A 22,790-nucleotide genomic window follows, 5' to 3' on the forward strand; every position below is an offset into this window, starting at 1 on the left:
AATAAATGCTTGACATAGTTACAGCTTTAAAACATGAGTGATTTGCCAGGTCCTTATATTGTCACCATAGAGCAACAAAGGTATAGGGCTGCCTTCCTCTTATTTATTTGGGGAAATTATTTTGTTATTTAGATACCAAGGCCTAATTAATTAAGTACCTATAAGAACTATTTATTTGGAGTAACTGAGCCTGTAACTCAGGTTTATGGCTGTTAAGTATAGATTGGGGAATCTTTATTATGTCTTCTCCTAAGCAGTTTAACCAAATGTGTGGTTAGTGTTTTTTTATTCCCCTAAGACAGAAAGAACAAAAAATGTTTTAAATTTCTCTTATATAGGAAATAGGAACGTCAAAGCTCTGTATACCTACTAAGTGGAAAACAAGACCATCTAAGTGATTTGAGGAATTAACAAAAAGTAGTGACTACACAGCAATAATTACAGTAAATTAAATAAAGATTCCTTTAAGGCAGACAAGGGCTAAGATTTCCTTAGCAGTAATAATGACATACACTGAATTGAAAATCTATTTTATTACAGAAAGATCAGTTTCTAACAAATGAAAACGTATCACCTGTTCCTTAACTGTGTAAATAATAATTAAATTTCTTTGAAACTGGAATCTGCAGGTACAGGTATTCTTTAATCATTATTGGATCATCTAAAGTAGAAGCTGTCCTGAGGAAGAGGAAGCTTTTGATCTTAATACTAGTATCTATATAAAATGGTGTGGATGAACAATCATCTAAAATCAAACTATTTTAAATAGGAATTTCCTCCTGAAAAGTTTCTTACTTGCTACCTACTACCCACAAAGGACTGATATGGTACAGTACCGGGATTGTTCAACTTTAGCAAAGATCTCCAATGCATTCTTCTTCTCATCACATCTGTCAGAATCTGCTAACAGTACAAGAAAACAGACACCTATGAAATCATCTAACCTGCTAGCATGTCCTTTAGACAGCAACCTGTCTGAGGGTCCTTCAGAAGCACATTTACAATTTCATAAAACTTGTGTTCGTATGCCAGCTTGTAATACAGGTAAACATCTTCACAATATGTGAGTAATTTCTTCAGGTTTTCCATGACCATGTCAGTAGGCTGATGTTGTTTATATCTAGATAAAGAAACATAATGTACAGGTTAAGATACTGTTTTTTTTTGTTTTGTTTTGTTTGAGACAGTCTTACTCTGTTGCCCAGGCTGGAGTGCAGAGGAGCAGTCTTGGCTCACTGCAACCTCCACCTGCTGGGTTCAAGTGATTCTTGTGCTTCAGCCTCCCGAGTAGGTGGGATTACATGAGTGTGTCACCACCCTGGCTAATTTTTGTAATTTTAGTAGAGACAGCGTTCTGCTATGTTGGCTAGGCTGGTGTTGAACTCCGGGCCTCAAGTTACCTGCCTGCCTTGGCCTCCCAAAGTGCTGGGATTACTGGCGTGAGTCTCTGTGGCTGCCCTTTTTTTTCTCTTTTAAATAAAAGATGGAGGTCTCACTGTGTTGCCCAGGCTGGAGTACAGTGGCTTTTCAGAGTGTGAACTCCTGGGCTCAGCTGCTTCTCTTGCAGCCTCCCGAGTAACTAGGACTACAAGTGTGCACCACTGTGCCCACCTTAGGATACTGTATTTTGAGTGAGGGCTGTCAGCTCTGAAGTACCACTTACTATTACCTATAGAGCAGAGGGTGCTGGAGTCTGGGTTATCTCAGACTAGTATTAGGGGTGCTTGATAAAATATTTCTTTAAAAATGAGTATGTTAATGCTTACCTTATAGAGTAAGTTTAGTACTCCAAAAGGCACCTCTGATGTTTTAGTGTTTTTCGTTTCTTTTTTTGAGACAAGAGTCACACTCTGTTGCCAGGCTGGAGTATAGTGGCACGATCTCAGCTTACTGCAGCCTCTGTCCCCAGGTTCAAGTGATTCTCCTGCCTCAGCCTCCCGAGTAGCTGGGACTACAGGTGCCAGCTACCACACCCAGCTAATTTTTGTATTTTTAGTAGAGACAGGGTTTCACCATGTTGGCAAGGCTGGTCTCAAACTCCTGACCTCAAGTGATCCTCCCACCTCGGCCTCCCATAGTGCTGGGATTACAGGCATGAGCCACTGGGCCTGGCCAGTGTTTTAGGTTTTTGGCACTGAGTAGCTATCCTCCCATTTTAAAGTACAAAGCACTATGAGCAAACTGTTCTTGTTGATCTCTTTGCATAAATCTGTTAAAAGACTTCCTTCTAAGGATTCTTGATACTGCTTTGCCATTTTAAGTAGAGGTAATCTAAAGGCATGGTGTACTTAGCCATAAAATTCTTACACTTGTCTCACCTCAAAGCAGAGGCAAGGAGCAATGTTTACAGTCAACTTTTAATACTTACTTTTTGGAAATCTCTTCAAATATACTGGACTTTAATAACCTTTGCTGCTTAAATTCTTCCAAGTAATTAAAGTCTCCTTTAAGAATCACTTGCTGGTATAAAATTTCAGCCCAATCTGGAACAAAATCATAGGCCTCAGCCACAATAGAAGCCTTAAAAGGAGAGGTGAAGAAGGACACCATCAGAGCCCATCTGATGTAAAATCAAAAACAAACTGTTGTAGAAAACAATACTGTATACTCACTCATGTAGTGAATATGATCATTACCAATTATGTTAAAAGGCTCTATGTATCAGAGGTGGTGAAAAGTCAGGTGTGTGTTTGGCATTTTCCCTCTCATAAATCCCCAAATTATCTTAAACCCTTTTTTAAAAAAGACAGGGTCTCACTATGTTGCCCAGGCTGGACCAGAAATTCCTGGGCTCAAGATCCTCCCGCCTCAGCCTCCTGCATATCTGGGACTACAGGCATATGCCACCATGCCTAGCTTCTTTCAGTGTTTTTAATCTTCCTCACAATGAATTGAAACTGCTAAGAATATATTATTCCCATTAGCAGTATGAGGAACAGTGAAAGGGCTGATTCCCTGATAATCCACTTCTTTAAAGGGCTAGAACCAATCTCCCTGACTTGCTGTACTAACCTGAGTGTGCCATTCTGTAACTGCTGGGGCTAGGAGGTTCTTGCAGGACCACTAGCAAGAGTATTACTCTGAACCTCAACTGTCTTAAGGCAGTGGTCCCCAACCTTTTTGGCATCAGTGACAGGTTCCCTGGAGGACAATTTTTCCACAGACTGGGAGGGGATGGTTTCGGGATGAAAATGTTCCACCTCAGATCATCAGGCATTAGATTTTCATAAGAAGCCCTTGCATGTGCAGTTCACAACAGGGTTCATGCTCCTATAAAAATATAGTCCTGTCACTGATCTGACAGGAGGTGGTGTGCAGGCAGTAATGCTTGCTTGCCCGGTGCTCACCTGCTGTGCGGCCTGGTTCCTAGCAGGCCATGGGCCAGTACCAGTCTGCAGCCTGGGGTTAAAGGGCCAAAGGTGTCTGCCTCTCTGCTGGCCTAATAGCACAGGAAAGGGAGACAGCACTGTCTTACCATTCTCTAACCTCTGCCCAACAATATACTAGAGAGAAATACATCAAATTGCCGTTTTATGTTGGTATCAGAGAGTTAAATCAGAACTGGACTGTCCTGGTTCTGTCACTAGCCCTGCCTTACCTCTGGGTTCCATGAGTGGGACAGAAGGAGAGAGGATGCTAGCAGTGCTGGCTACAGTTTGCTTTCTTGCTCACCTGGTAGAACCGAGGTAGGGCCAGAATACAGTCCATCAGCTTGTGGCGGCCCAAGTTGATGAGCATTGTGTTCTGGCCAGTGTTCAGAAAGTGAATCTGCAGAGTTATCAACTTGGTGAGCCGCTGACAGTGCTGGGCCTGTCGCACACAGGAGTCCTGAGGAACAAGGGTAGAGAGGCACAGTAGAGAAAGACCTAGTTGTCACCTCCCGTGTGAACCCTCACAACGGTATTCACCCCTTCTGTTCCTGGTTGGCCTATGATGCCCTCCCGCTTCACCTGGAAAGAGCCCAAGGACAAAAGAAAATAATTTTACTGCAGACAGCAAGTCCCAAGGCCAGTCTGAAAAAAGCCTTTGGGTTACCTTGGCGTAACTCTCTGCTGCATCCAACATCAGAGTCAGGGCCTTCAGCAGCAGTTGTTTCAGCTGGTGCCCATCCTTGAGGCTGTCCTCTGTAGGGGAAATAAAGAAGATTTGCGGAGTCTGACTCCCAAAGCTGACTGTTCTCATCCCACTCATCGTGATGGTGGCTAGAATAGAAACATCCCAGCCATGTTCACAGGCAGGCAGGAACACCTCACTCAGATAAAGGTTATTGGGCCAGAAATGCATACGCTTATTGTAACTTCACTCCGCAGTAGGATTCAGTGCCCCTTCTAATGCCCCATTTCTCCAAAACATCAAGGAAGGCTTACATGGTATCACCGTGCATGTTGGTTCCTGGTGGATGATACCCTGGATATATAGGCTATAGATCCAAGAGTACAATCCTAAATTGCAAATGCCTTCAAAGTCTCCATTCCATCTGTCTGCCCAAGTGGGGGTCCTGCTGAGCGACATATCCACCTCAAGATTCTTTTTTTGAGATGGAGTCACACTCTGTCACCTACGCTGGAGTGCAATGGCGCGATCTTGGCTCACTGCAACCTCCGCCTCCCGGGTCCAAGTGATCCACCTGCTTCAGCCTCCCAAGTAGTTGGGATTACAGGCGCATGCCGCCACACCTGGCTATTTTTTTTTTGTATTTCAGTAGAGACAGGATTGCACCATGTTGCCCAGGCTGGTGTTGAACTCCTGAGCTCAGGCAATCCACCTGCCTTGGCCTCCCAAAGTGCTAGGATTACAGGCATGAGCCACTGTGCCGGGCCACCTACCTCAAGATTCTAATAGCCCATCTCATGGGCTCTTGTCCTTTGCTGTAAGAAGTTTATCCAGGGCCGGGCATGGTGGCTCACACCTGTAATCCCAGCACTTTGGGAGGCCGAGGTGGGCGGTTCACCAGGTCAGGAGTTCAAGACCAGCCTGGCCAACATAGTCAAACCCCATCTCTATTAAAAATACAAAAAATTAGCCGGGTGTGGTGGCAGGTGCTTGTAATCCCAGCTACTTGGGAGGCTGAGGCGGGAGAATCACTTGAACCTGGGAGGCGGAGGTTGCAGGGAGCTGAGATCGTGCCACTGCACTCCAGCCTGGGGACAGAGTGAGACTCTGTCTCAAAAAGAAAAAAAAAAAAAGGAATTTTACCTAGCTAGCAGCACTGTTCTGGTAGTGCGGCTGTGACCTCACTCACCCCAGGGCTGAGACTCAATCAATTTCAGTTGGATGCGGGCAGCTGCCTCGTGGTTCTCGCCAATCTCCCGGCACATGCTGAAGCACAGGGCAATCATATTGTGCTTTTCACTGTCTCCAGGACGGCAGCGTTTGATGTAGTCCAGCAGGGCTGTTTTCAGGGTACCACTCTGCCCAGAATAAAAGGGAAAAAGCAAGGTGTCAGGGACTGCAAGGCAGACAGGACTAGCTGAGTCACCTTGTTCTGCATTCCTTAAAAACTCCCAAGAAAAAGGAAGAGGAGCAAAAATGAGAATAAATACAAGTTTTATGCTGTCCCAAGTATGAGGAAACAGGCATGTGTGCTTTCCTGTTGGAAGTGTGAAAGGCAAAACTTTTTCTAAAGGGAGAAACCTTAAAAATACACCCGCATAAGCTGATCTAACAATTCCATTTCTAGGAATCTATCCCTAAAGAGATAAGCAGAGAAAAGTGCTAAGATGAATGTAACAGGGATATTTAATAGCAAACAATGAGAAACAATCCAGATGTCCAAAATAAGGGGAAGAGAATACCATGTAGCCATTAAAACTTATGTAGGAGGATGATTTGTTGATTTGGGAAATAGTCATGATATACTTTGTTAAGTGAGAAAAGCAGGATATTTCATCTCTTCACTGTATAAGTTTTATTAAAATAATTATATATAGATGTTTTCAGGTACATGTGCAAAGAAGGCCTATACCAAATTGTTAGTGACTGTCTCCAGATGGATAGACACTGAGGGCTTTTTCTGTGCTGTTCTGTTTTCCAAGTGTCTTACCTGGAATATGCATTACTTTTGTAATCAGGAAAAAGTTATTAAAATATTTAAATGCAGAAGGAAAACTGCCTCAAAAACAGTTTTAAAAACCCTTGGGGGATCTTGAAGATGCACCTATGTCCAGGACTTGCTCCTCACTTGATGACTAGATTGGTCTGTCCTGAAATTGGCCCAATATTAAAGAGAGATTTTTTTCTGCTTTCTCTCTTAATCCTGCCTGGCTGGGCCCATGTTCCCAGAAGCCAAAGGTGAAATGAGCAGAAGCAATGAATCATCCAAATGATCTGGAAACAGGTACTGTGAGGGGTATGCTTGGTGTCACAGAGGACACTGAGGACACACGGGCTTGCAGAGCCCAAGACTTAACCAAGTCAGGCCTTTGCTTCCAAGCCGCCTTCCTGTTCATCATCATAAATGGCTCCACAGCTTTTTGGTCTAAACTTTTGTGTTTGATTCCCAACCTGGCTCTTAGCAGCACAATTTTTCACAGTCTCCTGAAAACTCTCCACTCTAAAAGCCCTCAAACAACCTCAGAGCTAGACAATCCACTTTCAGCCTGGCTCAGGGTTTTTGCCCCTGCCAGAGAAGGCATTTAAGACAGTAGAGGCAGGAGACAGAGGCTGAGGTGGAGGAGGACAAACTTATTTTCTTCAGTATTTTGCATCGGCCGGGCACGGTGGCTCATGCCTGTAATCCCAGCATTTTGGGAGGCTGAGATGGGTGGATCACCTGAGGTCGGGAGTTCAAGACTAGCCTGACCAACATGGATAAACCCTGTCTCTACTAAAAACAAAAATTAGCCGGGCGTGGTGGTGCATGCCTGTAATCCCAGCTACTTGGGAGGCTGAGACAGGAGAATCACTTGAACCTGGGGGGCGGATGTTGTGCCGAGATCACGCCATTTGCACTCCAGCCTGAGAAACAAGAGCAAAACTCCGTCTCAAAAAAAAAAAAAAAGAAGAAGAAAAAAAAAATATATGGCATCAGCATATTCACGGACTGATCTGAACCAGAATCTGAAGCCACTGGTGACAGTGTATGTCTTGGGGAGGTCCCTAATTCCTTCCCTCCATTTTCCCAAGAGTCTACCCTGACTGAGATTATTCCTGAGAAAAGCTGAGGCTCCTGAATTATCAGCAGTACACCCCATCCTGGAGCTCATTACTTTGCACCTACCGGATCCAACTTCTTCCTCATTAGCACTTCAAAGTAGTGCTTTTTATGCAGCAAATCAAATATGTATGTCATCTCGTTGTACCTTCCAATGCCAGTGAGGAGCCGTACCTGTGAAGTGGGAGGACAGCTCGCATCAGCATCACCTGGAGTCTGGAGTTCTCTGAGCCAGACAACTACCATCAGTGGTTGCTTTCAGATGCCAAGCTCCAGGAGGAGAAGGGCTAGTTTCCAGGCTACCATGCTTAGCTCCCTCCCATGTACCCAACAGGGGGCCTCTGGAGGATTCAGAAATGTCAGTCACTGGGCCACCACTGGCTGTTCTTTTTTTTTTTTTTTTTTTGAGATGGAGTCTTGCTCTGTCACCCAGGCTGGAGTGTAGTGGCACGACCTCGGCTCACTGCAACCTCTGCCTCCCGGGTTCAAGCAATTCTCCTGCCTCAGCCTCCCGAGTAGCTGGGATTATAGGCATGTGCCACCATGCCTGGCTAATTTTTGTAAAGAGACAGGGTTTCACCATGTTAGTCAGGGTGGTCTCCAACTCCTGACCTCAGGCAATCCGCCTGCCTCAGCCTCCCAAAGTGCTGGGATTACAGGCATGAGCCACCATGAACAGCTTTGCTGTCCTTAAATGTGACTCTCAAGTGCTAAAGTGCCATTCTCCTGGGCAGGCACTCTTCCTCTTTTCACCACTACTCACGACAGTGGCCCAGTGGCTTGCTCAGCCACTCAGGTCAGTTTCAAGCCCAGAGAATTTAGGGAGGCACATGGGAACTGAGTTGCCGACTTACTTCAATTCAGAGATGGGGGGAAGGTCCAAACCTTGTTTTGGGGAAAAATGCAGCTGTCTTAGCCCTCTATCTAGAAAAGTTAACTGCCCTGACTAGGGGGTGGGATGGCCCTGGAACCTGGGAGGGATCTTCTCCCTTTTGCTCCTTTGGAGCAACCTCTGATTCTGACAGAAATGATAACTTGGAGCAGAGGGTTGGGCTGCCCAGCCAACTCTCAAGTAGGTAGCGGTATCCAGATGGGCAGAACTCCCTACGACTACATCAGCTCTGGGCTGGCTCCCACCCCTTCTACTACTCTCAAAGGTTTCCACAGGATGGAGACTGGGGTTGAGGGGGCTACTTACCACCAGCCCATACTCCTCACTGGGGGCCAGGTGGTTATCTGTGAGCATCTGGGCGGCCTGTAGGACTCGGATGATGCCCTCCATGTGGCACGTCAGGGTGAAGCAATGATGGGCCAGGATCAGGAGCTCTGTGGCTGGGAGGGTGGGTACTGGTAAGATAAGATTATGAACCCTGGCTGCCCACTGTCAACCTCTGCCTGGCAGGGGGGAAAAAGGGCCTGGTGGAGAAGGGGCCTGTCTGGAGAGGGCCGTCCCATCAGCCCTCCGAAGTCCCTGAACTTAGCAGCTGTAGCTTTGAGACAGCCCCTTGATGACATCCAAATCATTCTCTCAGTCATGGCACAATCCTCAAAGATAATCATGTAGTGACTGTTTCCCCAAAAGGCCCCCAAAATGAGAACACAGCACCCTCGCCTTCTAAACATGGAGAAACTTTCTGCAGACAAACTGATGGAGTTCCTGCCAACATGAATCCAAGGGCATTCTCTGCTTGTATCCCAGCAAAAGGTCTCAGGGCCTAATCAAGTGCCATTTGGTGTTCTGGCTTTCTAGAGTAGTGAAAGTCTGACATGTACAGATTTAAAAATACTACAATCACTGTAAGCACAATGAAAAGGCAAACTGGGAAAAACACCTGCAATGTGAGGACTGAAGAAGGTTCTCCATCCTTAAAACATGCTGTAGCCTCTGGGCTTTTGCATCTGCAGGGCCCTCTCCAGTCCTACTGACTCCTAAGCATCCCTGACAATGAATCCTTCAGGCCTTCGTTTGGACATTTTGTCCAGAACTCTATCTTGACCCCATCATTCTGGCTCTTACTGTGTATTAAGACCCTAGTCTGAGCTCCAGGAATTGCTTATACACCATATCCTAGATGCTTATAGTGTCTGGCACAAAGTTGGCACTCAGTAAATACTGTTGAACTGGACCGAGAAGAGATAGAGAAGCCTATTTTTATTTAAGTTTCTTTTTTTTTTTTTTTTTTGAGATGGAGGCTCGCTCTGTTGCCCAGGCTGGAGTGCAGCGGCGCCATCTCCACTCACTGCAAGCTCCACCTCCCGGGTTCAGGCCATTCTCCTGCTTCAGCCTCCCGAGTAGCTGGGACTACAGGCACCTGCGACTACAGGCACCTGCAACCATGCCCGGCTAATTTTTTGTATTTTTAGTAGAGACGGGGTTTCACCGTGTTAGCCAGGATGATCTCGATCTCCTGACCTCATGATCCGCCCGCCTCGGCCTCCCAAAAGTGCTGGGATTACAGGCTTGAGCCACCGTGCCCGGCCTTAAATTTCTTTTAGAGATGGATCTTACTCTGTTCTCCAGGCTAGAGTTCAGTGTTGCAATCACAGCTCATTGCAATCTCCAACTCCTGGGCTCAAGGGATCCTCCCACCTCAGCCTCTCAAGTAGCTGGGACTACAGGTGTGCACCACCATGCCCCGCTAAGTTTTTAAAAATATTTTTAGAGACAGGGTCTCACTATGTTCCCCAGATTGGTCTCAGACTCCTAGTCTCTAATTATCCTCTGCCTTGGCCTCTCAAAAGCATTGGGATTACAGGCGTGGGCCACTGTTCCCCATTCTAATATACAGTTTTTCATTATATATAAGAAATCTGTGTAACCATTAGAAGTTATATAGAAGAATATTCAATGCCATGAAAAATGTTAATGACAGCATATTCATAAAGTAAAAAAATTATAAACTATACAGAGTATGTCATTTTTAAAAAAATAGAACTTATCACACATTCTAATGAAGGCCTATAATGAGTCAGACATTATGGAAAATAAACAGGCTTTGAATCCATGGACTGGGTTCAAATACCAGCTCTGCCACTTAACAGATGTAATCAGCTTTCCTAAGGTAAAGTTTGTCTCCCTTCTAGGGGACAATAACGTTCTCTTTGCAGGGCAATATAAGAGTGAAATAAGTATGTTGAGTAAAGGTTACCTTTTTGTATGATTTTAAATTTGGGGGTACTCATCCATAATTTCTAAATTTTCTTCAGTGAAGTTAAGGCTTTCTACCAAGAACTTATAACTCCTGCTGGAGGGCTAGGCATCCAGAGCAGGAACGGGACCCAAATCAAGTTTTGGAGAGACTGGGAGACCTTTTGAGACCTGTTTAGGGCCAAAATATGTAAGAAAAAGGTCAATAACTTACTGCAAGACAGTTCCCCATGGGGAACGGAGGAAATCTTATCCAACAACTTCATGCCTACCAATGTGCGGTCTTGACACAGAGTGGTCAGCTGAAGAAATGTCTGGCTTTCCTCTGTTGGGTTGAACATCTGCTTATGTCCTATACAGAGAGGTGTGAAGACAGGTGCTGGTTTTATCTAAGAGAGGCCCACTCTGCCCAGGCTTAGGCACCAGGAGGTAATGCTTATGGAGCTCTGCAGCTCTCCGCTTGCTGAGCTCGAAACCCTTGGCCTATTGGTCATTTTATAGGACAGGAGTTCTTTTTTTTTTTTTTTTTTTGAGATGGAGTCTCGCTCTGTCATCCAGGCTGGAGTGCAGTGGGGTGATCTTGGCTCACTGCAACCTCAGCCTCCCAGGTTCAAACGATTCTCCTGCCTCAGCCTCCCGAGTAGCTGGGACTACAGGTGCCCACCAACACGCCCGGCTACTTTTTTGTATTTTTAGTAGAGGTGGGTTTCACTGTGTTAGCCAGGATGGTCTCTATCTCCTGACCTCGTGATCTGCCAGCCTTGGCCTCCCAAAGTGCTGGGATTACAGGCGTGAGCCACCACGCCCAGCCAGGACAGTTCTTTAGCTCAGAAAGCCACAGCTACTCCCAGTGTAATCATAAAACAATAAAAAGCAACAGCATGTATTTTGTACATGTATTTTGTAAAAAATAAAGCATGTATTTTGTTTTATTTAAACAAAATACTGCAATCCAGAAACTTGAGAGAACCACATACAGGATGTATATAAGCACAACATCCAAATCCTTAACACTGGGAGCTAGAGAATGCTGTCAGAGAGGTTGGGAATCCCCGGGGGGTAGGGCACCTGTTCCCTGTGATGAAGTAAGCAGCTCCCGTGTCACCTCTTCTGCCACGAGTTCAGCCACAGTATCTGGCTTAAGGCCCTGTGTGCTGATGAAGGCCTGGGCTCGTTTGCATCGGTCAGGCTGCTGAGAGGCCAAGATTTCCCGGAGCATGGCTTCACCATCCTGAGCAGCAACATCTGTGTAGGAACAGCCCAACTCCTGAGAGAAAGACAAAGCCAGTCAAGGCCACTTTTAGAAGCCAGGAAAAAGCAAAAGAGCCCTTTCTGAAATCTGATGTGGACAGACTCTACTGTATTCTGAGCTTACAGACTCCTCACCCTCAGCAGGAACCTTAGAAAAAGCAAGTACTGTTTTCTAACCCTTTCTATCATTTCACCAAAGCCAAATCCAGGTAAAAGAAAGGCTTGTATTCAGAAAGCATCAGGTTTTTCTCTTGTTGGACACTTATTTTTTTGGCGGCAGGGTTGGGGGGGGTGGCAGAGTTTCACTCTTGTTGCCCAGGCTGAAGTGCAATGGCGCAATCTTGGCTCACCACAACCGCTGCCTACTGGGTTCAAGCAATTCTCCTGCCTCAGCCTCTTGAGCAGCTGGGGTTACAGGCATGTGCCACCACACCAAGCTAATTTTAGTATTTTTGGTAGAGATGGGGTTTCTCCATGTTGGTCAGGCTGGTCTCAAACTCCTGCCCTCAAGTAATCCACCCGCCTCGGCCTCCCGAATTGCTGGGATTATAGGCATGAGCCACCATGCCCGGCCTGATTTTTAAAAGTATTATGAAATGTAAGAACACCGACTAAAATACGAGAGCCTTTATTATTCCCAGAGCAGCAGCAAAACCCTCAATTTCCAAAGAAGTCTTTGAGTCTTCTCCAAGACGAGGGCTTTAGGGTTTGGCTTTATTTCTCTTGTGCTCTTCTACTTCCAGTCTACTGTTTTTCTCTCCCAAGCAGCACAAAGGTACAGACGATTTCTGCTTCCTCTGGCTCTTGTCTTTATAGTCATCACATTCCATATGGAATGCTCCACACAATCATAATGCAAAACCCAAGATATTGAGTCTAGAAGAGACCCTCATGGTCAGATCATCATTTATAGATGACGAAACAGGGGCCCACAGCCCTAGCTTTCTGGTTTGCTGAGCTGCAGCCAGGAGTCAGATCGCCCTGGCACCTGGCCTGGTGTCCTCCCCACCATTCCCCAAAGATAAAATTATGAGGGCCAACATCCTGATAAGAGCTCTACTCCCAGGTCATGATTATCATCTAAAAGGCTGACTTGGCAATGTCCAAAATCAACCTCAAACTTCTCATTTCCCTCCCTCTCAGAAAGAGGAGCCCCACCCCTTGGCACATACCTTGGCAAGATCATACAGACAGAGGACCTGTCGACAGTAGTTCTTCCCATGGAGGCATTTGCTTGTCAGCACTTCCAGGTTAGTTACCACTTCATCACTGGAGGGCACTGTCACAAACTTCTGACTATCCAGACTTGAAGCTGGAAGCAAATACAAGTCTGAGGGGCTCTAAGCTGGGAGGTTCTGGCCTCTCCCTAGCTCTCTATGGCTCTACCTCTCTGCTTGAAGCTCCCTGCATTGCACTCCCATTACTCTGACTGGGGATAGGACCACTGTTGACAGGGCCCCACCTCAACTTCTTTCATTGCCTTCTTCCAGGAAATCCCACCCTGGGATACTTCAAAGACCTCATATGCTACAAAGATCAAGGCCACCTAATGAGTGCTCTAGAGATCAGCACCAAAGATGCTTGCCAGAGTCTTCTCTATATGTCCTCCCTCCTGTATCAAATAAGTCACCAAGTATAGCTGACTCTCTCCATAACATCTCTCCAGTTGTGGCCTTAGTTCCAGCCTTCATCACTCTGCATTCTGAGGAGCTGTTATCTGTCTCCTGCTGCCAGCCCCTCACCCCCAGTCGGTCTCCAACATACTTTTTTTTTTTTTTTTGAGATGGAGTCTCGCTCTGTCACCCAGGCTGGAGTGCAGTGGTGCGATCTCAGCTCACTGCAACCTCTGCCTCCAGGGCTCAATAGATTCTCGTGCCTCAGCCTCTCGAGTAGCTGGGATTACAGGTGTGCACCACCACACCTGGCTAATTTTTGCATTTTTAGTTGAGATGAAGTTTTGCCATGTTGATCAGGCTGGTCTCAAACTCCTGGCCTCAACTGATCCATTCGCCTCGACTTCCAAAAGTGCTGGGATTACAGGCATGGGCCACTGCACCCACCTGCAAATATGCTTTAATTTATAGTAAAATTAAAATCTATTCCTGATTTTTTTTAAAACGAAGCTCTTGGACGGGTGCGGTGGCTCACGCCTATAATCCCAGCACTTTGGGAGGCTGAGGTGGGTGGATCACTTGAGGTCAGGAGTTCGAGACCAGCCTGACCAACATGAGAAACCCTGTTTCTACTAAAAATTTAAAATTAGCTGGGTGTGGTGGCGCATGCCTGTAATCCCAGCTACTCAGGAGGCTGAGGCAGGAGAATTGCTTGAACCCGGGAGGCGGAGGTTGCAGTGAGCCGAGATTGTGCCATTGCACTCCAGCCTGGGCAACAAGAATGAAACTCCATCTCAAAAAAAAAAAAAAAAAAAAAAAAAAGCTCTTAGCTTAAAATAGGAGAAGATATTAATTTGATAAAGGGTTTCTATTAGGAAAAAAAAGTAAGGAATATTTATATCACACTTTGTAAAACAAAACAGAAAAATTTAAATGTATATCAATAAAGCATTATTCAAGCTTAGTACATCTGTACAGTGGAATACTCTGCAGCCATTAGAAAGAAGGGGGTCAGGCCAGGTGTGGTGGCTCATGCCTGTAACCCCAGCACTTTGGGAGGCTGAGGTGGGCGGATCACAAGGTCAGGAGATCGAGACCATCCTGGCTAACACGGTGAAACCCCGTCTCTACTAAAACTACAAAAAATTAGCTGGACGTGGTGGCGGGTGCCTGTAGTCCCAGCTACTCGGGAGGCTGAGGCAGGAGAATGGCGTGAACCCGGGAGGTGGAGCTTGCAGTGAGTGGAGATCGCGCCACTGCACTCCAGCCTGGGCGACAGAGCGAGACTCTGTCTCAAAAAAAAAAGAGAAAGAAGGGGGTCTATCTATATGTACTGAGAGGACAAAAATGTAGATCAATATGATGTAATCTCATTTTTTGTAAAAAATAAATATTGTGTTGCTTACAAGTAGAAAATGCATACCAAGCAAGTATTATTCTGGGGAATTTTGTGGGGGTAGTGTTGAATTGGCTTTTTTTGTGTGTGATGAAGTCTCACTCTGTCACCCAGGCTAGAGTGCAGTGGCACCATCTCGGTTCACTACAACCTCTGCCTCCTGAGTTCAAGCGATTCTCCTGCCTCAGACTCCAGTGTAGCTGGGATTACGGGTGTGCACCACCACACCCAGCTAATTTTTTGTATTTTTAGTAGATATGAAGTTTCACCATGTTGGCCAGGCTGGTCTTGAACTCCTGACCTCAGGTGATCTGCCCACCTTGGCCTCCCAAAGTGCTGGGATTACAGGCATGAGCCACTGTGCCCAGTCTGAACTGACTTTTTACTTTATGCATTTCTGTTATGTGATTTGCTACACTAAGCACAATTTTTATTTTAAAATATTATTAAAAAGTGCTGTAGGCCAGAGGTGGTGGCTCATGCCTGTAATCCCATCATTTTGGAAGGCTAAGGTGGGAGGATCCCTGGAGCCTAGGAGTTTGAGGCCAGCCTGGGCAACACAGTGAGCCCCCACTGCTACAAAAAATTTAAAAATTAGCTGGGGATGGTAGTGTGCACCTGTAGTTCCAGCTACTTAGGAGGCTGAGGCAGGAGGACTGCTTGAGCCCTGGAGGTTGAGTCTGCAGTGAGCCATGTTTGCACCACTGCACTCCAGCCTGGGCAACAGAGTGAGGCCCTATCTCAAAAAAAAACAAAACAAAAACTCTTAAAGATAAAAAAATAAAATAAAATAAAATGCAACTCAGACCATGCTATTCCCCTGCTTAAATCCTTCACTGAGAGTTCCAATTCTAGGTAAGTTGGTTATAATAAGCTCAATCTACTGTGTCTTTCCCACTGAATTCAATACAAAACCTGGACATAATACATGTGGCATACAAGGACTCTGGAAAAGTAAAAAGTAGCAGGCAAACTGAAGATGACCAGAATTATCATTATCCCCCCTCTAACAAGCTCTGGCCTGAATGCAGTGCTGACTAAAACCTAAGAACTAAGGGCTGAGGTGAAGTGTGAGTGCGAGAGAGTGTGAATTCCAGAAGCTCTCTAGTACCAGTTTGAAGAGTGGGAAGGGGAACTCCTAATTCCTGTTCTTCCTTGTCCTGGCTCCCAAGCAAGCCACTGGCAGTGGTGGGAGAGGCTGCAGTGACAGCAGGCAAGAGCCAAGGCTCTCAGAAAGGGGAGCCTTCTTTTCTTTCTTTCTTTTTTTTTTTTTTTGAGACGGAGTCTCGCTCTGTCGCCCAGGCTGGAGTGCATTGGCGTGATCTCGGCTCACTACAAGCTCCACCTCCCGGGTTCACACCATTCTCCTGCCTCAGCCTCCCGAGGAGCTGGGACTATAGGCGCCCGCCACCACGCCTGGCTATTTTTTTTTTTTTTTTTTTTGTATTTTTAGTAGAGATGGGGTTTCACTGTGTTAGCCAGGATGGTCTTGATCTGACCTCATGATCCGCCCACCTCGGCCTCCCAAAGTGCTGGGATTACAGGCGTGAGCCACCGTGCCTGGCCAGAGGAGCCTCCTTTTCTGAGCAGGGGCGCTCTGGTCTCAGGAGGGCGGAGTAGACCCCTGTTGCTTTTGCATTACCCTCCTGTCACCTGGCCCTGGGTGTAGGAATAGTCAGGGTAGTGCAAGACAGAGTGGGGGTAACTAAACCTTCAGCTTTTGGCCAAATAACTGAAAAGAGAAGCCTCAGGGAAAAAACTAGCTGGGAGAGCCCCAGGAAAGCAACTCAATACATTTTTATGAACTACAGGGCTCACTCCTGGACTACACATGTATGGCCTTGATCCTAACTAGCACAGATCACTACCAAGGTCACAGATTGACCACTAGGTGGCGTGCACACACAGGACAGATCTGAATACTACCGCAAAGGAAAATGAACTGATGTTAAAACCACAATGCACAGGCAGTGGTTTGGAACTTCAGCTTGAACCTAACCAGGTCAACTGTCTGCTAAAAAATATCAACATCCTTCATAGGATTTAAATAAGATCCACAGTCTCAAATAGTGTATTTTAATAATACACTATTCAAAATGTCCAGATGCAGCCAGTCGTGGCGGCTCATGCCTGTAATCCCAACACTTTGGGAGGCCAAGGTGGGTGGATCACCTGAGGTCAGGAGTTCGAGACCAGCCTGGCCAACATGGCGAAACCCTGTCTCTACTAAAAATACAAAATAATTAGCCAGGTGTGGTGGTGCACACCTGTAATCCCAGCTACTTGGGAGGCTGAGACACGAGAATCTCTTGAACCTGGGCGGCCGAGGTTGCAGTGAGCTGAGATTGCACCACTGCACTCCAGCCTGGGTGACAGAGTGAGACTCCATCTCAAAAAACAAAAACAAGAAAACAAAAAAACCCAAAATGTCCAGATGCAACCCCAGATTACTCAGCATAAGAAAAAGCAGGAAGAGGGGCTGGGCGTGGTGGCTCACGCCTGTAATCTCAGCACTTTGGGAGGCCGAGGTGGGTGGATCACCTACAGTCAGGCGTTTGAGAGCAGCCTGGCCAACATGGCGAAACCCCATCTCTACTAAAAATACACAAACACACAAAAATAGCTGGGCGTGGTGGCGCTAGTCCCAGCTACTCGGGAGGCTGAGACAGGAGAATTGCTCGAACCCAGGAGGCAGAGGCTGCAGTGAGCCGAGGTCACACCACTGCACTCTAGCATGGGCGATAGAGTGAGACTCCGTCTCAAAAAAAAAAAAAAAAAAAAAAAGAAAAAGCAGGAAGATTTCAACTCACATGAGAAAAGATGAGACGCTAGCTAGCATTAAAATGATGCAAATGTTAAAATCATCTGACAAAGAATTTAAAGCAGCTATAATACAAATGTTCCAATAAGCAATTCTGAATGGTCTTGAGACAAACAGAAAAATGGAAAGTCTCAGCAAAGAAACAGATATGAAGAATAAAATGAAAATTTTAGAACTGAAAAATGCAGTTACGTGCTGTATAACCATGTTTCCATCAACAACGGACTGCATATACGAGGATCCTGTAAGATTATAATAGAGCTGAAAAATTCCTATCACCTAGTGACATCATAGTCATTGTGACATAGCACAATTACTTAATTTTTAAATAAATTTAGTGTAGCCTAAATGTACAGCATTTCTAAAGTCTACAGTAATGTAATGTCCTAAGTTTTCACATTTACTTACCACTTAGTGACAACCAGAGCAACTTCTAGTCCTGCAAGCTCCATTAACGTTAAGAGCCCTTTACAAATTGTACCATTTAAAAAATTTTTTTAAATGAAAATCTCCAATTGTTTATTTCCTGAAGCTAAAAAATCTTTATATCATATTTTTTACTGTACCTTTTCTATGTTTAGATATGTCTAGATACACAAATACTTACCATTGTGTTATAATCAACTACAGTACAGTAGCATGCTGTACTGGCTTGTAGCCCAGGATCGGTAGGCTATATACCATGTAGTATAGGTGTGTAGAAGTCTATACCACCTAGGTTTGTATAAGTGTGCTCTAAGATGTTTGCACAGTGATGAAATCACCCAACAATGCATTTCTCAGAATGTATCCTCATTGTTAACGCATGGCTGTAACTGAAATTTTAAAATCATAGAAATAAAATTCAATAACAGAAATTATCCAATCTAAACAACAGAGAGAAAAAAAGTTTAAAAAAAACTGAACTGGCCAGGCACAGAGGCTCACGCCTGTAATCCCAGCACTTTGGGAGGCCGACGCGGGCAGATCACGAGGTCAAGAGATCGAGGCCATCCTGGCCAACATGGTGAAACCTTGTCTGTACTAAAAATACAAAATACAAAATACAAAAATTAGCTGGGTGTGGTGATGCATGCCTGTAGTCCCAGCTACTTGGGAGGCTGAAGCAGGAGAATCACTTGAACCTGGGAGGCAGAGGTTGCAGTAAGCCGAGATTGCGCCACTGCACTCCAGCCTGGTGACAAAGCGAGACTCCGTCTCAAAAACAAACAAACAAAAACTGAACAAAACTTCAAGGACTTAAGAGATAATAACAAAAATTATATATTCATGTACTTGAAGTTCCAGAAAGAGAGTAGGTAGGGTATGGTGCTGAGAAAATATTTGACAAAATTATGGCTGATCAGTACCCAAGTTTGGTGAAACACATAAACCTACATATTCAAGAAGCTCAGTAAACCCCAAATAGAATAAAGCCAAAGAAATACATATCCAGTCACAATATAATCAAACTGCTGAAGACCAACAACAGAAAAAAAAACATCGAGAGCAACCAGAGAAATAGGCACTGTTTATATAGATGAACAATGATTCAACTGACTGCAGATTTTTCATCAGACACCATGGAGGCGAAAAGGAAGTGAACAACATTTTCAAGCGCTGAAAGAAAATAACTAATTTTCTTATTTATTTTTTGAGACAGGTTCTTACTTTGTTGCCCAGGCTGGAGTGCAGTGGCATGAACATGGCTCACTGCAGCCTTATCCTCCTGGGCTCAAGCGATCCTCGTGCCTTAGCCCCTCAAGTAGCTGGGACCACAGGCATGTGCCACCACACCTGGCTAATTTTTGTATTTTTTGTAGTGACGGGGTTTTGCCATGTTGCCCAGGCTGGTCTTGAACTCCTGAGCTCAACTGATCTGCCTGCCTCAGCCTCCCAAAGTGCTGGAATTACAGGTGTGAGCCACTGCACCTGGCCTGAAAATAACTAATTTTCTATATCCAGCAAAACATCCTTTAGGAATGAAAGTAAAATAGAGACATTCTCAGATGATGAAAAACTGATTATTAAAAAAAAAAAAAAAGGCTGGGCGTGGTGGCTCACGCCTGTAATCCCAGCACTTTGGGAGGCCGAGGCGGGTTTATTAAAATATATTTTTTGGCTAAGAGCAAAAACCTCATTGTTTAATGAGGTTTTCGATGTATGCAGAAGTAATAAAAGACAAGTAGGATGTAAAGGGAGAAGAATAAAGTGACCTAAAATGGTGGTAAGATTCCTCCTACATTCCAGCTGAGGTGGTAAAATATTGATTCTAAGTATACTGTGGAAAGTTAAGGATGTACACTGTCATCTCTAAAAAAAAAATTAAACTATACAAAGATGCAGAGTCAAAATCACAATAAATTAAAATGGAAGACTAAAAAATGTTCAAATAACCCAAAAAGCAGAAGAAAAAGTTTCCCTTGAAAATCACAAAATGCTAAAACTCACCCAAGATAAGAAAGATAACCTGAATAGTCCTGTAATTATTTAAGAAATTGAATTTGTGGTTTAAAATCTTCCAAAATGGAAATCTCCAGTCTTAGATAGTTTTACTGGTAAATTCTACTAAGCATTTAAGGAAGAAATAACACCAGTTCTACACAATGTTTTCCAGAAAATAAAAGAGGAGGGAGTACTTTCTAACTCATGAAACCAACATTACCTTGATACAAAAACCAAACAGTACAAAAAAAGGCCGGGCACGGTGGCTCAAGCCGGTAATCACAGCACTTTGGGAGACCAAGATGGGCGGATCACTTGAGGTAAGGAGTTCAAGACCAGCCTGGCCAATATAGTGAAACCCCATCTCTACTAAAAATACAAAAAGTAGCCAAGCGTGCTGGTACACGCCTGTAACCCCAGCTATTCGGGAGGCTGAGGCAGGCGAATCACTTGAACCTGAAAGGCAGAGGTTGCAGTGATCTGAGATTGTGCCACCACACTCTGGCCTGGGCGACAGAGGGAGACTCCATCTCAAAAACAAAAACAGTACAATAAAGAAAATTACAGAATAACATTCCTCATGAACATAAATGTAAAAATCTTTAACAAAACAGCAAATTGATTCCAGCAAAAAATCAAAAAGAATAACGCACCAGGCCCAAATTGGATTTATGTAAATGGGGAATTCAAGGCTGGTCCAATATTAAAAAATCAACTAATGTAATCTACTACATTAATAGTCTAACGAAAAAAAAAAAACATGATCAGATTAACAGATACAGCAATAACATGACAAAATTCAAACTGATTTATGATAAAAATTCTCAGCAAACCAGGAATAGAAGGGAACTTTTTCAACATGATAAAGCCTGTCTTCAAAAACCTACAGCTAATACCATACTTAATGATGAAAGATCAAATAATTTCCCTTTAAGGTCAGTAAAAAGGTACGGATGTCCACTCTCGCCACCCCTATCCAACACAGTACTGAAAGGCCTAGTCAGTGCAATAAAGCAAGAACAAGAAATAAAAGGCATACAGATTGGAAAGGCAGAAATACAACTCTCTCTATTTGCAGATGACATGAATGTCTATGTAGAAAATCTTGAGGAATCTACAAGAAATCTCCTAGAATAAGCAAGTTTAACAAAGTCATATAAAGGTAACATAAAAAACAGATTTCTGGCCGGGTGCGGTGGCTCACGCCCTATAATCTCGGCACTTTGGGAGGCCGAGGTGGACGAATCGCCTGAGGTCAGGAGTTCGAGACCAGCCTGGCCAATATGGTGAAACCCGGTCTCTACTAATACAAAAATTAGCCAGTAATCCCAGCTACCTGGGAAGCTAAGGCAGGAGAATCACTTGAACCTGGGAGGCGGAGGTTGCAGTGAGCTGAGACCACACCATTGCACTCCAGCCTGGGCGACAAGAATGAAACACCATCTCAAAAAACAAAAAAACAAAAAACCAAAAAGAAAAACAAAAAGCCATATTTCTATATACTATCAATGTAAGACTGGAAACGATTAAATTTACAGATGTATAGAATATGTAGAATAAATTTCAGTGAACTAGCTACAAATCAGATAGATTCCCTTTAACTTTGAAACATAGCTAGTTTAAAAGACATAGATCTTTCTATTTCATTGCCTAGTTAATTGGCTCGTCTACAGATTACCTTGAAAAAAGTTGTTGTCCCCTTAACTTGGTAGAACTATTCTGCCACAAGGGTCCCTTCCTTCTTGGAGACAGTGCTAACAGTGCCATTTAAGACTCTGGGCCATCTGATCTCCTTCACTTACTGCTGTGGACTCTCCTTAGGGGAATGTCGGGTGCTTCTTCCTCAAGCAGCTCAGCACTTTGTAGGAGAGCATGGATCTCTGGGTGCAGATCCTCCATACTAGCTTCCCCTGAGGCCAGTGCTCTGCAGTGCAATACCAAGGCGACATCTGGATTATAAAAATGAAAATACCGGCATACTCTACTTGCTTCATGCACACAGCCATCATCCAGTAGGCGCCCAATCAAAAAGTTTAGTGACTCCTGCTCTTTCCAATCCAATCTATTCTCGCATGTCTCTTTGGATGGAAGGCTGTTAAGTTCTAAGTATTTTGATGTGTTCAGAGCAGCCAACTTGGAGAAGGAAAACTCACTGGCTAAACTATCAAAGGAAAGTTCACCACTAGTTGAGATCTGTCGAGAAAATCTGGGCTCTGTTTCCTTCTGATTTCTTCCAAGAGTGTGCTGGGTGATGCGGCACAGCCAGATCTGCTTCTCCAGCTCCTCCAGCTTGTCCAAGGGCACCACGTCCTCCTGGGCAAGCCAGTGCCCTGCCAAGGTGAGCAGCAGATGGCGCTCCTCCATGCTGCTCCATCCAGTTGGGTGCTCACATGCCACATGGGCCTGGGTTGAGAAAAAGGAAGAAGCTGCTTTGCTTGAAATTGAATTTTTCTTAAAATTCTCATGGCATTTTTTCCAGAAGTCAATTCTTGTTTGTTTTAGTGACCACTGTTCAATGTGTTTTAGGGTCTGCATTTCCTGTGTTATCTGTGAAATTTAACAAAGCAGATTTTAGCCTTTCTTGGATAAAAAAGTATCATAAATGCTAATGTTCCCTAAGTATATCATACTTGTTTGGACAGGGTCTCAGTCTGTCACCCAGGCTGGAGAGCAGTGGTGGCGATCACAGCACACTGCAGCCTCAACCTGCTGGACCCAAGAGATCCTCCCACCTCAGCCTCCCAGGTAGCTGGGACCACAGGTGTGTGCCATCATGCCTGGCTAATTTTTAATTTTTTGTAGAGACAGGGTCTCCCTATGTTGCCCAGGCTGGTCTTAAACTCCTGGGCTCAAGCAATCCTTCTGCCTTGCCCTCCCAAAGTGCTGGGATTATAGGCATGAGCCACTGCACCTGGCCTTATCATACTTGTTAAAACCAAATCAAATCAGAGAACAGAGATTTGGCTACAGATGACCCTAGATAT

At 44.7% G+C, this 22,790-nt stretch overlaps 1 protein-coding gene across 5 annotated transcripts in view; it reads right to left on the minus strand.

Moving 5' to 3' along the window:
- Positions 1–514: 514 nt before the first annotated feature.
- Positions 515–22,790, minus strand: part of SPG11 (SPG11 vesicle trafficking associated, spatacsin) — a 101,313-nt gene continuing 79,037 nt past the window's right edge. Inside the window, exons 30-40 of one of the 5 annotated variants that reach the window (XM_008963800.4) lie at positions 21,609–22,209; positions 12,725–12,864; positions 11,370–11,568; positions 10,516–10,653; positions 8,352–8,485; positions 7,220–7,327; positions 5,243–5,411; positions 4,036–4,124; positions 3,673–3,828; positions 2,369–2,520; positions 515–1,120 (exon numbers count right to left, since the gene is read on the minus strand). In XM_008963800.4, the coding sequence (XP_008962048.4) occupies positions 940–1,120; positions 2,369–2,520; positions 3,673–3,828; positions 4,036–4,124; positions 5,243–5,411; positions 7,220–7,327; positions 8,352–8,485; positions 10,516–10,653; positions 11,370–11,568; positions 12,725–12,864; positions 21,609–22,209 (2,067 nt within the window). In that variant the 3' untranslated portion in view covers positions 515–939. Of the gene's footprint in view, positions 1,121–2,368; positions 2,521–3,347; positions 3,440–3,672; positions 3,829–4,035; positions 4,125–4,982; positions 5,412–7,219; positions 7,328–8,351; positions 8,486–10,515; positions 10,654–11,369; positions 11,569–12,724; positions 12,865–21,608; positions 22,354–22,790 lie in introns of those variants that run through there. The other 4 variants (XM_003811382.5, XM_014341482.4, XM_008963799.4 and 1 more) reach the window with 4 other exon arrangements.

Source organism: Pan paniscus, chromosome 16 (genome assembly GCF_029289425.2).
Source record: "Pan paniscus chromosome 16, NHGRI_mPanPan1-v2.0_pri, whole genome shotgun sequence".
Lineage (NCBI taxonomy): Eukaryota > Metazoa > Chordata > Mammalia > Primates > Hominidae > Pan > Pan paniscus.